Raw genomic sequence first — 15975 nt, forward strand, 5'->3', positions numbered from 1 at the left:
AGAAGGTACCTTCCCATTAGGAATTTTTTCAGAGTAGGCTTGATACCCATGGGGCAGAGGTGTTGCAGAAAAGATTCTATCAAGACAGAGAGAAGGATGAACAAAACGAATTATCCCCCTCAGTTTTTATTTTTCAAGGATGAGGAAAACTGGTGTAAATATTTAAGGTGTATACCACCCTTTAATGTACCTCTTGCAATTTCCTTTCTTTAGGGTGAATCAAAACGCATCACCCTGGTCCTCCAGCAGCCACAGTCTGGAGGTCCCCAAGGACATCGTGTTGTGCTAGGAAGTCTACCAGGGAAGATAGTGTTACAGGGCAACCAACTAGCAGCCCTTACTCAAGCCAAGAATGCCCAGGGGCAGCCTGCCAAAGTAGTAACTATCCAGCTGCAGGTGCAGCAGCCACAGCAGAAAATCCAGATTGTACCACAGCCTCCGTCATCACAGCCGCAACCCCAGCAGTCACCCTCAACACAGCCAGTGACACTCTCCTCCGTGCAGCAGGCTCAGATAATGGGGCCAGGGCAGAGCCCAGGACAAAGACTTTCGGTACCACTCAAGGTGGTACTACAGCCACAGGTGAGACCTACACAGGAGGGAAAATAGACCTCGGTTCCCTGTTACTGCCCTCAGCAACCACTCATCGTTGAATGTGGGGCCTGTTTAGATTTATACCTCTCAACTGGGATATAAACTTACTGTTTCCCCTATGGAAATCTTGTTTTAATTATATCATGAAAAGATTTAAGTAAGGGTTTTTATTGGTTTGAAATAAGAGGTAATTTATCTGGTATTTGTCTTTGAACTATCTCATTTATAATCTTGTGAAATAAAAATGGTTCTAAATATCTTCATTTGCAAGATAACTAGTCTTAAAGAAGTCAAGTGATTATCACTCCTCCCACCCCCACCCCCCCATCCCCAGGGAGGTAAAGGTAAGCTAAGAGGAGAATGTGAGTTTTTTTTATTTTCAGTCCAGAGAGCAGCATTGTATTCATTATATTTGGAATTTTTCTGGAGTGATGAGGATGGGTATTGACATTAGGAGCATGGTTAAAGAATATTGAAGTTTAATTTGGCACAATAACTGCCTTTTTTTACCCCTTCCCACCAAAAATACCCCTTAAAATCTTGCTTTAAAAAAAATGTGTCCATGTTTAGTGAGATTTGGGCCTGATTCTTAAGGAATTAATGAAATAAAGTTTCAAGCCAACCTGCTTCAGAGCTGGGTTTTATTTAGGCCAGTTACCTATCACATATTGACAAGTTAGTGTTTTCATTTCTATAGGCTGGCTCTTCCCAAGGGGCCTCTTCTGGACTTTCCGTAGTTAAGGTCCTAAGTGCCAGTGAAGTGGCAGCTCTGTCCTCACCAGCAAGCTCTGCTCCTCATACGGGGGGCAAGACAGGAATGGAGGAAAACCGCAGGCTGGAGCACCAGAAGAAACAAGAGAAAGCAAATCGGATTGTAGCAGAGGCCATTGCTAGAGCCCGTGCTCGGGGTGAGCAGAACATACCTCGAGTCCTGAATGAGGATGAGTTGCCCAGTGTTCGGCCTGAGGAGGAAGGTGAAAAGAAACGCAGGAAAAAGAGCAGCGGGGAGAGGCTCAAGGAAGAAAAGCCAAAGAAGAGCAAAACATCAGGTACCTCCAAAACCAAGGGGAAGAGTAAGCTGAAGTAAGTACTACCCTTTGCTGTTCTGATGGGACATTAGAGGGTAGTGTATTCATTTTTAAATTAGTGTTGAGAGGAAATACTTGTACTCAGCAGCAATATAGTTCAAAGTGATCTGTCGGAGATGATGATAAGGCCTTTCTGTGTCAGTGCTTACTTTATTTGTTAAATAAAAATTTGCAACATTGCATATTTTGAAAGAATTCCTAAGGCACAGGAAAAGATCATTGTGTTGGGGGTTAAATTTAAAAGCTATGACTGTGTTTTTATATATTCTTCCTAATTTGGCATCACTGTAGTGTGAAGGGTTTCTCATTACTTCCTACCACCCACCCTAGTAAAAGAGCTGCTGGAGACATCGCTGCCCTGTTCTTGCATCTCATCTGTGAACTAGAGATTTCAGCAACCACTGTCAGTCTTAAGCAGGGCTGACAGAACCATGGCTTGCCATGTAATTCTTGTCACAACTGAGTGTTCTCTCTTTCCCTTTCATGTCTTACAGCTTCACTCCTTTCTCTCTAGCTTTTGTTCCCTAGGACTTCTCAGCATTTGTGGTATAATTATAATAATGCTTTATATTGGTACAGGATTTTTTAGCTTTCTAAAAACAAATTTCATATCAGTTATCTTATTTGATCCTTAACAACTGTCAGGCCAAGTATCTTCAGTGTTTATAAAAAAAGAAACTACTGCCCAGCTAGTGACAGAACTGGGACTAAGATAAGTTCTAGTAATTCTTAGTCTAGTGTTCATTCTGCTTTTTTAAGTTACCTTCTTGCAGGTCCTTGTGAATCCAGTGGTAGTAAGATTTCGACAAATCTGATGTCAAGGTCACCCAGTGGTTTAGAAACCTCAGTAACTTTTTTTCAAACATCCTCCTCAATAGCTGTATGTTCTACAGGCTGAAGTCTAGATACTTCTGTCTGCCTGGAAGCTTCATCTATAATGCTTTAGATTAATTACATTTTCTTACTCCTAAATTTTCCTTTCATTCATTGAAAATGATTTTGTTTTTTTTCCATTTTAGCACCATCACTCCTGTGGTGGGTAAGAAGAGAAAGCGTAATACCTCATCTGATAATTCAGATGTGGAAATCATGCCTGCACAATCACCCCGGGAAGATGAAGAAAGCAGCATTCAGGTAAAAGAACCTGTAAAGAATTTAATAGAAAAATCATGTTAAATTCTGAGAGACAAACCAGGAGGAGAGACTAAGAAGGCTATAAGCTGATGCATATTTCAGCAGTTTTTCGAATTTAGAGGTCGGCCTAAAAGGTAAAAGAGGTAGGACCTGGTCATGGCCATGTCTTTTAAATCTTTGCCTTTTTAGGCAAAAAGCGTATTACTGTAAAAACAGCAGTATTCATTTTCCTAAGTTCTAGTGATTCAAACACTAAACAAAAGTGAAATTATGCTGCACGATTATTGTCATGGCAATGTTAGTACTTTGGTTTCCCTTAGAACTATCCAGCTGTCCCTTTGGCCTACACTTCAGGGTTCTGATTCTGAATTGGGGTACTTAAGCACAGTGTTTTTTCTTACCTTTTGAAGATGAGAGACACTGGAAGAGAATAAAAGAAGCCAGACCAGAACAACTTCAGTTCTCTGTCTCAGATTGTTGCCTTAGGATACCATCTTTGGCTCCAGTTTCCAACTATAGGTACAACCTGGTATAAAGATTCAAGAGACTCGTGGTACTTCTAAGTAGCTCCATGGGCCTAGTCCATTTACTTAACTTTGCTGTGTCTGAATTGCTCACCTATAAATGGAGGTTTGGACTAAAACCTTAAGTACCTCTTCAGCTATTAATATAAATGCTTCCCCTCTTTCTTAATATGCATTCAGTATATTGACAAAACTGATGGTTGAGTTCTTCTGAGGGAAATTAACATGTAAGAATAGCCAAGACATTTTTTAAAAGGAAAATGAGGCAAAAACTAGATTAAATAGAGATTATATTATGAAATAATAATTACTGAGAGTTTGTAATTAGAGAAAATATAACAGTAATAAAAGGTAATAGAGTCTAGAAATACACATATAGTTATAAGAATTTAGTTTGTGAATTAAGGTATAATTTTAAAGTAATGGAGACAAAGATGATTAATAAATTATCTCAGAAAAGCTGGCTACCATTTAGGAAAAATAAATAAAACTAGATTTTTTCTTCCATAAAAACTATAATGTTTTTGTTTAAAGATTTAAAAATAAAAATTGAAATAAGACATGGACAAATTTCTTTAAAAATTATCAAGTGGGGTAGATCCTTATAAGAAAGGATTTAAATTTAGAAGTCATAAAGGGAAACGATTCATTTGGCTATAAAAATTAGGCATGTATAACAAAAAATTCATAAACAGAATAGTGGTTCAAAGCCCAGGCTCTAGATCAAGATTCCTTAGGTTCTCATCTTAACTCTGCTGTTTGCTAACATTGTCACTTCAGGCAAATTTACTTAACCTTTTTGGTGCCACAATTTCCTCATCTCTGAAAAGCAGATCGTAATACCTATCCAGTAGGGTTATTAGGAATATTAAATGTAAAAATTTATAAAGCACATAGATAGAACAATATTTAGCTCATGCCAAGAGAGTAAGTAAATAAATACAAGATTAAATGAAGTGTTAAATTATCACAACAAAATTGAAGGCAAATCTTTGTAATATAGGAAATACAAAGATTAGTAACATTTTTAAATGGTGTATGTTTATTAAGACTGCCATAGCAAAATACTGCAGATTGGGTGGCTTAAACAAATTATTTTTTTCACAGTTCTGATCAAGAACTGTGAAAAAAGATCAAGAAGTCAGCAGTTGAGTTACCTCTGAGACTTCTTTCCTTAAGTTGCAGGTGGCCACCTTCTTGCTCTGTCCCCAGATGGTCTTTCCTCAGTGTATATATCCCGGTGTCTTTCTGTGTGCCCAAATTTCCTCTTATAATGACACCAATCAAATTGAATTAGGGCCTACTCTAACAGCCTCATTTTAATTACCTCTTTATTTTTATTATTATTATTTAATTCTCACCCAAGGATATGTTTATTGATTTCAGAAGTTGAGAGAGGGAGAAAGACAGAAACATCGATTGGTTGCCTCCCGTATATGCCCCAACTGGAGACCGAACCCCAAGTTAGGTATGTGCCCTGACTGTGAATCAAACCTGCGACCTTTTGGTGCATGGGTCATTGCTCCAACTAACTTGAGCCACCCAGCCAGGGCTTAATTGCATTTTTAAAGCCCTCTCTGTCTTCAGCCTTAAAAAAGATTGACATCTGTCCTGGCCTTTGTGTCTCAGTTGGTCTGAAAAGTCATGGGTTCAGTTGCTGGTCAGGGCTAGGTTGAGGCTTTGGTCCCTTGTTGGGACACTTTCTGGAAGCAAACAAGCCATGTTTCTCTCACACCCATGTCTCTCTGTGTTTCTCTTTCTCTCCCTCCTTCTCCCTCCTCCCCTTCCTGTCCTGTCTTCTCTCTGGATATCCTCCAGTGAGGACTTAAAAAAAAGAATGAAATATTACCATTTGCAACAGTGTGGATGGACCTAGAGCATAGAGGGTATTATGCTAAGTGAAATAAGTCAGGTAAAGACAAATACTATATGGTTTCATTATATGTGGAATCAAAAGCAAAAAATAAATAAAGTTTGAAACACTCATAGATACAGAGAATAGACTGATCGTTACCAGAGGGGAGGGAGGTTGGGGGACTGGGTAGAAAAGGTGACAGGATTAATAAGTACAAATTGGTCACTATAGAATACTCAACGGGGTCATAAATCACAGCATAGGGAACATAGTCAATAATATTGACTATGAATAATATTGATTATGAATAGAAATATTGACTCTGTATGGTGCCAGATGGGTACTGGAAATATGGAGGGGAATCACTTTGTAAAGAACAATATATATGATGGTCTAACTGGTATGCAGTATACCCGAAACTAAATACTGAATAATAATAATTTAAAACTGTAAATGAAAAATAATTTTTTATAAAAAGCTAGTATTAAAATTTTTAGTGAAAGAAATTAAAGCTATTCAGCAAAAAAATAAAAAATAAACAAAAGCCCTGTCTCCAAATACAGTTGCCTTCTAAGATGCTAGGGGTTAGGGCTTCAGTATAAGATTCTGGGGAGGGGGATACACTTCAGCCATAACAAATGGTATTGCCAGTGTTGGCAATGGTTTTAAGGAACAGACACTTTATATAGTTATTGGAAGTGTTGACACAATATTTTTGGCAAATCAGTATGTATCAAAATTTAAAATATTACCCTTCGACTCATTAAGTCTAAACCTAGGAAACTACTTTATGAATATATTCTCAAAAGTATGCAGTGATGTGTGTATTCCAGCAATATTTGCAGTAACAAAAATATGCAAAAAATAAATGTCCATTTGTGGAGAAATAGTTAAATAAAATTGTGAAAATCCTTGTAATAGACAACTACATGACAATTAAAAACAGTGAAGTAGAGTTAAGTATGCTAATCTGGAAAACACTCCACATTAAATGAAAAAAGCTAGGTATAGTAGAATAGTGTGTGTAATATAGGCATACCTTGTTTTGTTTTGTTTTTTGAAGATTTTATTTATTTTTAAGAGGGAGAAAGAGAGGGAGAGAAACATCAATCTGGTTGCCTCTGACATGCCCCCTACTGGGGACCTGGCCTGTGCACCCTAGGCATGTGCCCTGACTCAGGCCAGCGCTCAGTCCCCTGAGCCAAACCAGTCAGGGCAGCATACCTAGTTTTAATGCACCTTGCTCTTTTGTACTCCACATATATTGCGTATTTTACAAATTGGAGCTAAGTCCCTCCACCAGCAAAAAGATCATGACTTACTGAAAGCTTGGGTGATAGTTAGGTTTTTTAGCAATAAGGCATTATTTTAAATTAAGGAAGTCTACTTTGTTTTTGTTTTTGTTTTAAGACATAATGCTATTGCAGTTAGACTGTGTACATATATACATCCATATTTTTTTCCTGGGAGGATACACAAGAGTGCCTATCTTTGAGGGGAAGGGTTAAAGAGTAAGTGGGTCATGATTACTGTAGTTTCTTTTTCAATTTAATTTTAATCCTTACCCAAGGATATGCTTATTGAATTAAGAGAGACAAAGAAACATCAGTGTGAGAGAAACATCGATTACTTCCCAAATGCGCCCTAGTGGCAAATGGAGCCACAACGTAGTTATGTATCCTGTCTGGGAATCAAACTCGCAACCTTTTTATGGGACAGCACTCCAGGCAACTGACCCACACAGCCAGGGCTGTAGTTTCATTTTTGTTTTTTGGAATCATGAGGGTTTTTGTAAACTCCTTGACCATTTATCATTTTGTTCTTTAGGTTAAAAAATATATACATACATGTGAGAAAAATGACAACAGTGTAAAAAAGCAGACACTGAAAAGTCTCCCCATCTAGATACCAACCTCACAATTCTCTTCCCCAGAGGTAGTTTCTTTTTTTTTTTTTTTTTTTTTAAGATTTTTAATTTATTTTTAGAGAGGGAAAGGAGGGAGAAAGAGAGGAACATCAGTGTGCGGTTGCTGGGGATCATGACCTGCAACCCAGGCATGTACCCTGACTGGGAATCGAACCTGTGACACTTTGGTTCGCAGCCCGCGCTCAATCCACTGAGCTACACCAGCCAGGGCTAGAGGTAGTTTCTTTTACCATTTTGTGTTTGTGTACTTTCAGAAATATTCTTCACTTTCATGAGCACTCTACTTCTACTTCCACTCAATATGAATATTCTGTACCTACTTTGCTGTACTGGGATTTTTTCCCCAACAATGCATCTTAGAGGTTGATCTTTATTAGAAAAAGTAGATCTAGCCTATTCTTCCCTCCACCATCATTTTATAATGTAACTTTTGAAACATACACAAAAATGGAGAGGTTATTTAATGAAGCTTTGTGTTCCATCACCCCAGAAAGTTCCCTAGTACACGCTTGCAGTCAGTCCATACCTCCCGCCATAGGCAACCAGTGTTCTGATTTCTATTAACATAAATTAACAACCTGTTTTTTAACTTTATGTAAATGGAATCTATAGTATTTGCCACTGAGTCACTTGTTTCAGCATAATGTTTTCGAGATCCATTAATGTTGTTGAATGTGTCAGTGTTTTTTTTCCTTGAGAAATATTTTAGTTTATGAATATACCACAGTGTTTATCCATTCTCCTACTGATGGACATTTGGGTTGTTTCCAGTTTGGAGGTATTACAAATAAGGCTTCCATGAACAGTCTTAGTGTAAGTATTTTGTGGATATAGGTTTACATATCCATAGTTAAATACCCAGGAATGGAATTGGTAGATTGTAGGGTAGTTAAATATATGAACATAAGACTTTATAAGAATCTGCCACCCTCCAAAGCTTATGTAGTTTTAAACTTCTGCCAATAATGGTACGAGTTCCAGTTCCACATCAACATTTGGTGTCAACATACCCCATTCTTTTTATTTTTATTTTTTAAAAGATTTGATTGATTATTTTTAGAGAGGAAGATAGGGAGAGATACATCAGTTGGTTGCCTCTTGTATGTTCCCAACCAGGGATGTGACCCGTAACTCAGGCATGTGCCCTGACATGGAATTGAACCTCCAGTGTTTCAGTGTGCGGGATGATGCCCAACCCACTGAGCCCACTTAGGGTTACTCCATTCTTCTCTCTCTTTTTTTTTTAGTATTTTATTTATTTATTTTTAGAGGGGAAGGGAAGGAAAGAGGGAGAGAAACATCAATGTGTGGTTGCCTCTCATGTGCTCCCTACCAGGGACCTGACCTGCAGCCCATTCATGTGCCCTATACTGGGAATCGAACTGGTGACCCTTTGGTTCTCAGGCAGGCACTTAATCCACTGAGCCACACCAGCCAGGGCATACTCCATTCTTTTTTTAATAGTTTGATAGTATTCCAATTTTGACTATATCATAATTTGTTTAAACAATTCTCTGTTTCTGGACATTTAGATTTTCTCTGGTCTTCTACAAGTAATGTTACAGAGACTTGTATACTTGTACATATTTATCTGTAGGATAATATTTTTGAAGTGGAATTGCTGGATCAAAGGGTGATGTAAAATTTTCTTCTATAAAGGTCATGCTCATGTATACTCTCACCAGTTGTGTATGAGTTCCTGTTCAAATATTTGATCAAAACTTTCTAATTATTGCTAGTCTGTTAAGTGTAAAACAGTTGGTTTCAGTTTAGTGTGCAGTTGTAATTATTTTATTATGAGTGCAGCTGTTTTATTATGAGCATCATTTTACATTTAAAAGCCATTTGTGTTTTTTTCTGTGCTCTATCTATTCATGTTATTTGCCCATACTTCTATGGTATTATTGATCTTTTTCTTAGTCAAAAGAATTCTTTATTTGTAGGAAATGTATTGATAGCATTTTCTGCATCAATTTTATTATTTGTCTCAACCTTGTTCATAATGGATTATACAGCTACCTTAATTTTTTTAAAGGTGAAGTTGATCAGTTTATTAGAAACACATTTTCTACTCCAGGATTATAAAAAATGCTTCCACGTTTTCCTTTAGAAATATGTCTTTGTTCCTGGCTGGGTTGCTCAGTTTGTTGGAGTATTGCCCTGCACATCAAAAGGTTGTGGGTTTGATTCCCAGTCGGGCACATACCTAGATTGTGGGTTCAATCCTGGGTCTGGGTGTGTACAGCAGACAACTGATTGATATTTCTCTCTCCAAAAAAAATCAATAAGCATATCCTCAGGTGAAGATTTAAAAAAAAAAAAGAAAGAAGGGTTGTGTCCTATGTCCTATGTCTCTGTTTTACTTTTAAATCTTTGATCCTTTTGTAATTTTTTTCTTTCATCCTCTAGATGACTAACCATTTGTTTTCAATCCTGTTTATAGAATGTCTACTTTTTTCTCACTGATTAGAGGTGCTATTTTTTATCATGTTTTAAATCCACATAAATATTTTAGTCTATATTTGGGCACTATTTTATTGACCTGTTTCTCTCTCTTTGGAGAGGTAACAAGCTGTGTTAATTAGTAAGTATAGCTTTATATTGTTTTTAATATCTGCTAAGGCTCATATTTTTTTCTCATATTTTTCCTGGTTATCCTTAGATGTTTATTTCTCCATTTAAATTTCAGAAACAGCTTTTTTAAATAAAAATTTTATTAATCTTGTCTTATTAAATGTACGTAACTAGGGAAAATTAAGTCTGCTTATTCCAGAACAGTATGTATTACTATTTATTCAAGTCTTCTCTGTGTCTGTGGATAGTGTTTTAAAGTTTTCATCACATAGATTTTATATATGTATATATATATTTTTTTTACTAAATTTAATCCTTTAGATAATCTGTTTTCATAGACTCATATTTTCTGGTTGAGTCTATATAGCAATACTCTTAATTTATTAAAATTTATTTTATCCCATGCAACTTTGCTTGATTTTAGTAGTTCTGCTTATAATAACTCACTTCATTTTTTCCAGTGATAAAATAATGATTAAAAATAATAATTTTATTTCTCCATCCTTTCTAATTTCTTATGATCTCCAAATGTTACTTAAATTAAAAAATTATATCCACTACATAAAAGAATGCTGTAGATCCTAAAATATATCAATATGGAAAACATATCCAAGAAATATTAACTAAAAAAAATAAGCAGAAGAACAATACATATAGTCTGATTCTATTTGCTAAAACAAAAAAACTTTAAAACTAAAACATAGAAACAAAATATTCTTCTTGCACCTTTGCACTTTAGGGTTGCTCCTGGTGTGAAGTAATCACATACCCTGCAGGCCAACAGTCTTGTTTCATTTCCCATAGCTTCTTGCCAGTAGTATCCAGGTTTCTTTCAGATGGATTATAGTTCTTTGATAAAACAATTCAGCAAAATAATATACAGGTTGGGACAAAAGTAGGTTTACAGTTATTTATATGGAAAAGAATACCATAACAAATAAATAATAATATAAGAATAAGCTGTGCTTCACATGCTCAAAACTATAAGCCTACTTTTGCCCCACCCTGTATATTCAATACATAGAATAAATTACATGGTTTGACATGATGTAGTTGATACATAAGCTTTTTTTTATTCCAAGCTTTTTTTACAAGATTTTATTTATTTACTTTTAGAGAGGGGAAGGGAGGTAGAGAGAGAGAAAAGCATCAATGTTGAGAGACATATAGATTGGTTGCCTTTTGCAGGACCCCAACTATGAACTTGGCCTGAAATCCAGGCATGTGTTCTGACCGGGAATTGAATTGGTAACCTTTCAGTTTGCAGTCTTGTGCTCAATCCACTGAGCCACACCAGTCAGGGTGATAAGTGAGCTTTTTATCCTGGTTTGGTTTGATTTTTTTTTTCATAGGGATTTTAAAGTAAAATTAAGTATATGACAATAGGCAAATAGTTCTTTTTTTAATGATTTTATTTACTTATTTTTAGAAAGGAGAAGGGACAAGAGAAACATTGATCAGTTGGCTTTTGCATGCCCCTAAGTGGGGACCTGGAATAGGCAAATAGTTATAAAGTAGGCAGTTATTTTAACAGTTTCTGCCCTTACAGAAGAGACGCTCAAACCGTCAAGTTAAACGAAAAAAATATACAGAGGATTTGGATATAAAAATCACAGATGATGAGGAAGAAGAAGAAGTGGATGTAACTGGTCCAATAAAAACTGAGCCTATCCTTCCTGAACCAGTGCAGGAACCAGATGGCGAAACTTTGCCTTCCATGCAGTTCTTTGTGGTAAGCTGAGAACTTAAACAGTTTGATAGGTTTTGCTCACAATCTGCTCACAATCTCTATTGATTGACTGCATCTCCTGCTACAGGAGAATCCCAGTGAAGAAGATGCAGCCATTGTGGACAAAGTGCTTTCTATGCGGATTGTGAAGAAGGAGGTAAGACCTTTATCTTCTTTTTTAAAAATTAAATTTATTAGAATGATGTTGGTTAATGACATTGTGTAAATTTCAGGTGTGGAGTTCTATATCATTTGTATATTGCATTTTATACTCTACCCAAAGTCTAGTCGCCTTCTGTCACCATGTATTTGATCCCCTTCACCCTCTTCAACCTCCCCCCACCTCTTCTCTGATAACTACCATACTGTGTCTATGACTTTGTTTGTTGCTTTCTGTTTCATATCCCACATACGAGGGAAATTATGTGCTTTTTGCCCTTTTCCATCTGACTTATTTTGCTTTGTGTGATATCCTCAAGATCCGTCCATGTTGTTGCATATGGAAGCCTCTATCTTTATGTCAGCCCATAATGCTACATTCACTGGCTTTATTTAATGAGCACCTTTGGATATCAGGATAATTGCTACAGAAGTTACGAGAGATGATGGAGGAAGGCTAACTAGAAAATAGGGACTGTCTCATTTCCTCTTATTTTGCTTATCTATTAAAAATGGGTAAAGATTTATTTTCTCCTTTCAGGTCTTTATTATTGAAGTGTCAGGTTAGTTTTTTAATCCCTCAGTCAATAATATATTCTGGGAGCATTGGTATGAAACTCTGTGTGTGGTTAAAATGAAAGATTCTTTCTTTGACAAATAAATTGTTAGTAACTATAATTCTTTTCTTCTTAGCTTCCATCTGGACAATATACTGAAGCAGAAGAATTCTTTGTCAAGTACAAGAACTAGTATGTGATCTGTGCAAAAAGCTTTTCACCCCAAACTCCACAGGGTTGTAAAAAGTTCTCCTGTATAGTTTATCCTGGGTGGGAATGTGTCCTTTTTATAGTTTAAGCCTAAATTGTTGTTTTCAGTGAGGAAAATGTCTATTCAGAGAGGTTCAGGAATTGACATGGCCATTACTGTTTCCTGCAGGAAAGTGGGATGAGGGTGGTTTCTGTTAACATCCCTTGTGATCCTCTATACATTATTAGCCTAACATTAAGAACTTGATACTCAAAGTGTTATCAATGGGCCAGCAGAATTAACATCATTTGGGTGCTAATGTGAACTTAAAAAAAAAAGATTTTATTATTTTTTTAGAGAGAGAGGGGAAAGGAGGGAGACAGAGGGAGAGAAACACCAATGTGCTAGAGAAATATTGGTTGGGTTGCCTCTTGCACACCTCCAGCTGAGGACCTCTCTGGTGACCCAGGCCTGTACTCTGACCCAGAAATGAAATAGTGGCCTTAAGCCCACCCTAGACCAGGTGTTGTATGTGCAAATTCAAGTTTAAGAATCACTAATTGAAAAGATTATGTCCCCATTTAAGCATGTAGTGATTGTGTCTGCTTCTGGCTAATCCCCATACCTCAAACACTAGCCCCCCAGTCCCCTTCCGTACACCATGGTTGACTGTTTTCATCCCTTTCAGCTCCTATCTGCACTGTGAATGGGCTACCATCTCCCAACTAGAGAAAGATAAGAGGATCCATCAAAAACTAAAGCGCTTCAAAACTAAAATGGCTCAGATGAGACACTTCTTCCATGAGGTAATTAGGAATAGCTATTGCCTGTCATATTTCATAAAAACATAAATTACTGGAGTTATCAGCCTTGTCTGATTCTTCAAAAGACTTACAGTTGTTTGTATACATGGGTATATACATTGGACATTGGACTTTTCTTAATTGCCCTATGCTTAGTTTTGCCGGGTCTAAATACAGTCTTTTTACAGTAAATTATAGTGTATTTTGATACTGACTTGCTCAGTATTCATGAAGTGTTTTCACAATGGATGACAACCCAGCCTCTGGTCCACTTGGGGCATTCTTCTTGTAATGCCGTTTTTTAGCAGTTGTGATGGTATCTATAACCATAAGCAACCATATCATTAAGAGACAGCATTTATTTTCTCAAATTTCTAACCCAGCATAACTAGAAATGGTGTTAAAGGAACTTTTATTTCTTATATCTAGTGTTACTATTAAACACTAGTGCATGCATAATGGTCTCTTGAGTCATGTTTAGCGCTCCATTTTGCTTTGAAAGCTTTCACCTTCATGTACTTTATGAGTACTATGTGCCTAGAGAATAAGGATTATTTTTCAAGGCTTCTTAGAGGCAAAGGGAAAAGGTCTAGTAAAAAATGAGAGATATAATGTGTAACTTCTGCAAAATAACAGTTCTGGCTGAAAACACCTGATAAAGTTACCTTTATACTACCAGGTTTGCCCATAAATAAATTATTTTCCACATTTCCTGGAGAAAGCAAGTAGGACCATGTAGACTTTATAATTTCATTCCTATGAAAGTAATGACAGTTGGGTTGCATTTTTTCATCCATGTTCTTTTAATGCCTAATTTGTGAAATGCACCATGAAACTGTAATTACATTCCTGCTGTTGTTAGGTGTACAATTTGTGATCATTGAACTAATCTCTACTAACTCATATGTCATCTATTTTTTTAAAAGACTGGGGAAACCACTACCTTTTAAATTAATTTATTTTTAATCCTCACCTGAGGGTATGTTTGTTGATCTTAGCGGGGGGCTGGGGGGGTGGGCAGAGACAGAGAGAGAAATGGAAACATTGATAAGTTGCTTCTTGTACCTGCTCCCACAGGGGATTGAATCCGCAACCTAAGCATATAGCCTGACTGGGAATCTGTTCCACAGTGTTTTGGTGTATGTGATAATGTTCCAAGCAACTGAGCCAGCTGACCAGGGACTCTCATGTCATTTAAATCTGCCTTTATAAATAGACATTTAACTAAATTATTCATTTACTCATTATGTATTATGTGCTAGTCACTGTGGTTGACAAACTAGGTAAGGTCTGTGTTTGCATGTACCTTACTGTCTACAGAGGGTGATTAAAAAATAATTCAAATTGTGATAATTGCCAGGAAATGAAGGAGGCAATGAAATGGAGATAGTGTGTATTTACAACTCTTAGGAAAGTTTGAGTGTGAAACAGAACAAAAAATAGTTGTGGGAGGTGGGGTATAGAATCAAGAGTAGTCTTTTTAAAAGGTGAAATAGAGCATATTTGTACATTTATGGGAATGATACGGTAGAAAGGGATTCCTAAAAGGTGAGAGGGGATGGTATCCAGAGCATATATGGAGATAATGGTCTATGTTAGGGAGAAGGGACACTTTCTCTGGTAACAGGCAAGATGTCTGCAGATGCAGCTAGTTTGTAGGATTTGATATTATGAAAATGTGGAGCTTTCTTCTGATGGTTTCTGATTTCTTGATAGATAGGGTCATCAAACAGTGGTCTTTTGATCTTATTGTTGGGTTTCATAACTCCTGTAGGATGAAGAGCCCTTCAACCCAGACTACGTAGAGGTGGATAGGATATTGGATGAGTCACACAGTATTGACAAGGACAATGGGGAGGTGAGTTGGGTCGTGGAGAAACATGAAAGGCCTTTATAGATTTCTCTTGGTCTGCTTGCCCTTCCTTTATTTTTCAGATATGGCTGAAAAATCCCTAGGATGGAAAAGGTATTTTTAAATTTTTCTGAGGTTATTCTTAGAGTGACACTGGGAAGGTAAAGGAGTAAGGAGAGTGTCAAACAGAAAGATTCCCATAAAATTAAATGTATGGGAGCTATATGTTTATGAGCATTGGGAGTTATATTTGCAAGCACTCATTCATCTTGGTCTCATTTTCTCTCAGATTTTATATGGGAAACCTTGACATTCACTTGGAGGTGAGAAATGGGGTGGGGGGCAGTACTTCACAAATATCTAAATTTATGAATATAAAAATACTTGTACCAACACATAGCTTTCTCTATGTTGAGAGTTATTTATTTCCTGAACTTAATATCAGTTAAAAGCATTTTCATTTATTATTAAAATAGATCTACTGCATTTAAATCTGTTCTTTTAAACAGATAGTGAGGTCTCAGTACCATAGATTTCAGAGTCACTAGGTCTAGCATGGGATGTAGAGATCTGTATTTTTAAGTTGGTTTGCCAATGGGTTCTTAAATATAGCTTGATTTGGGAATCACTGCATTAAAGCTTTCTTAGATTGTGGAGCAGATTTTAAATATTCTAAAACACTTGTTAATATAGTTTCTTAAATCACTTTTTTTGCTTTCCAAGTAGCAGCCATGATATAGATCTAAGCCACCAGTGAATTCAATATTCTCTCCTTTGGTAAATTTACTTCAAATTCACTTAGGCTGTGAGTTAAAGAAATGGTTAGACTAACCATTTTTTATAGCTCTTTGTATTCTTTTCACTTTAAGTAGTTGTTGGTTTAGCTTTGCAGGGTCATATTTCATAAAAATTTTTAGTCAGTTCTGACATTTACTACTTAAACAGTGACGAGCAGAAAACAACAGAATCTTAAGATGTCAGTGCTAAGT

The 15975-nt window shown here is 36.6% G+C and overlaps 1 protein-coding gene across 7 annotated transcripts in view; it reads left to right on the forward strand.

Annotated features, from left to right (window-relative positions):
* CHD8 (chromodomain helicase DNA binding protein 8) overlaps window positions 1-15975 on the forward strand; it is a 62679-nt gene that overhangs the window by 22673 nt on the left and 24031 nt on the right. For all 7 annotated transcript variants that reach the window (XM_045822370.1, XM_045822369.1, XM_045822375.1 and 4 more), the window contains exons 3-10: window positions 214-582; window positions 1292-1677; window positions 2702-2816; window positions 11246-11428; window positions 11514-11582; window positions 12278-12333; window positions 13020-13137; window positions 14909-14992. In XM_045822370.1, coding sequence (XP_045678326.1) covers window positions 214-582; window positions 1292-1677; window positions 2702-2816; window positions 11246-11428; window positions 11514-11582; window positions 12278-12333; window positions 13020-13137; window positions 14909-14992 — 1380 coding nt within the window. The remainder of the gene's footprint in view (window positions 1-213; window positions 583-1291; window positions 1678-2701; window positions 2817-11245; window positions 11429-11513; window positions 11583-12277; window positions 12334-13019; window positions 13138-14908; window positions 14993-15975) is intronic.

Source organism: Phyllostomus hastatus, unplaced genomic scaffold, assembly GCF_019186645.2.
Source record: "Phyllostomus hastatus isolate PE091 unplaced genomic scaffold, TTU_PhHast_1.1 phas_scaffold_501, whole genome shotgun sequence".
NCBI lineage: Eukaryota > Metazoa > Chordata > Mammalia > Chiroptera > Phyllostomidae > Phyllostomus > Phyllostomus hastatus.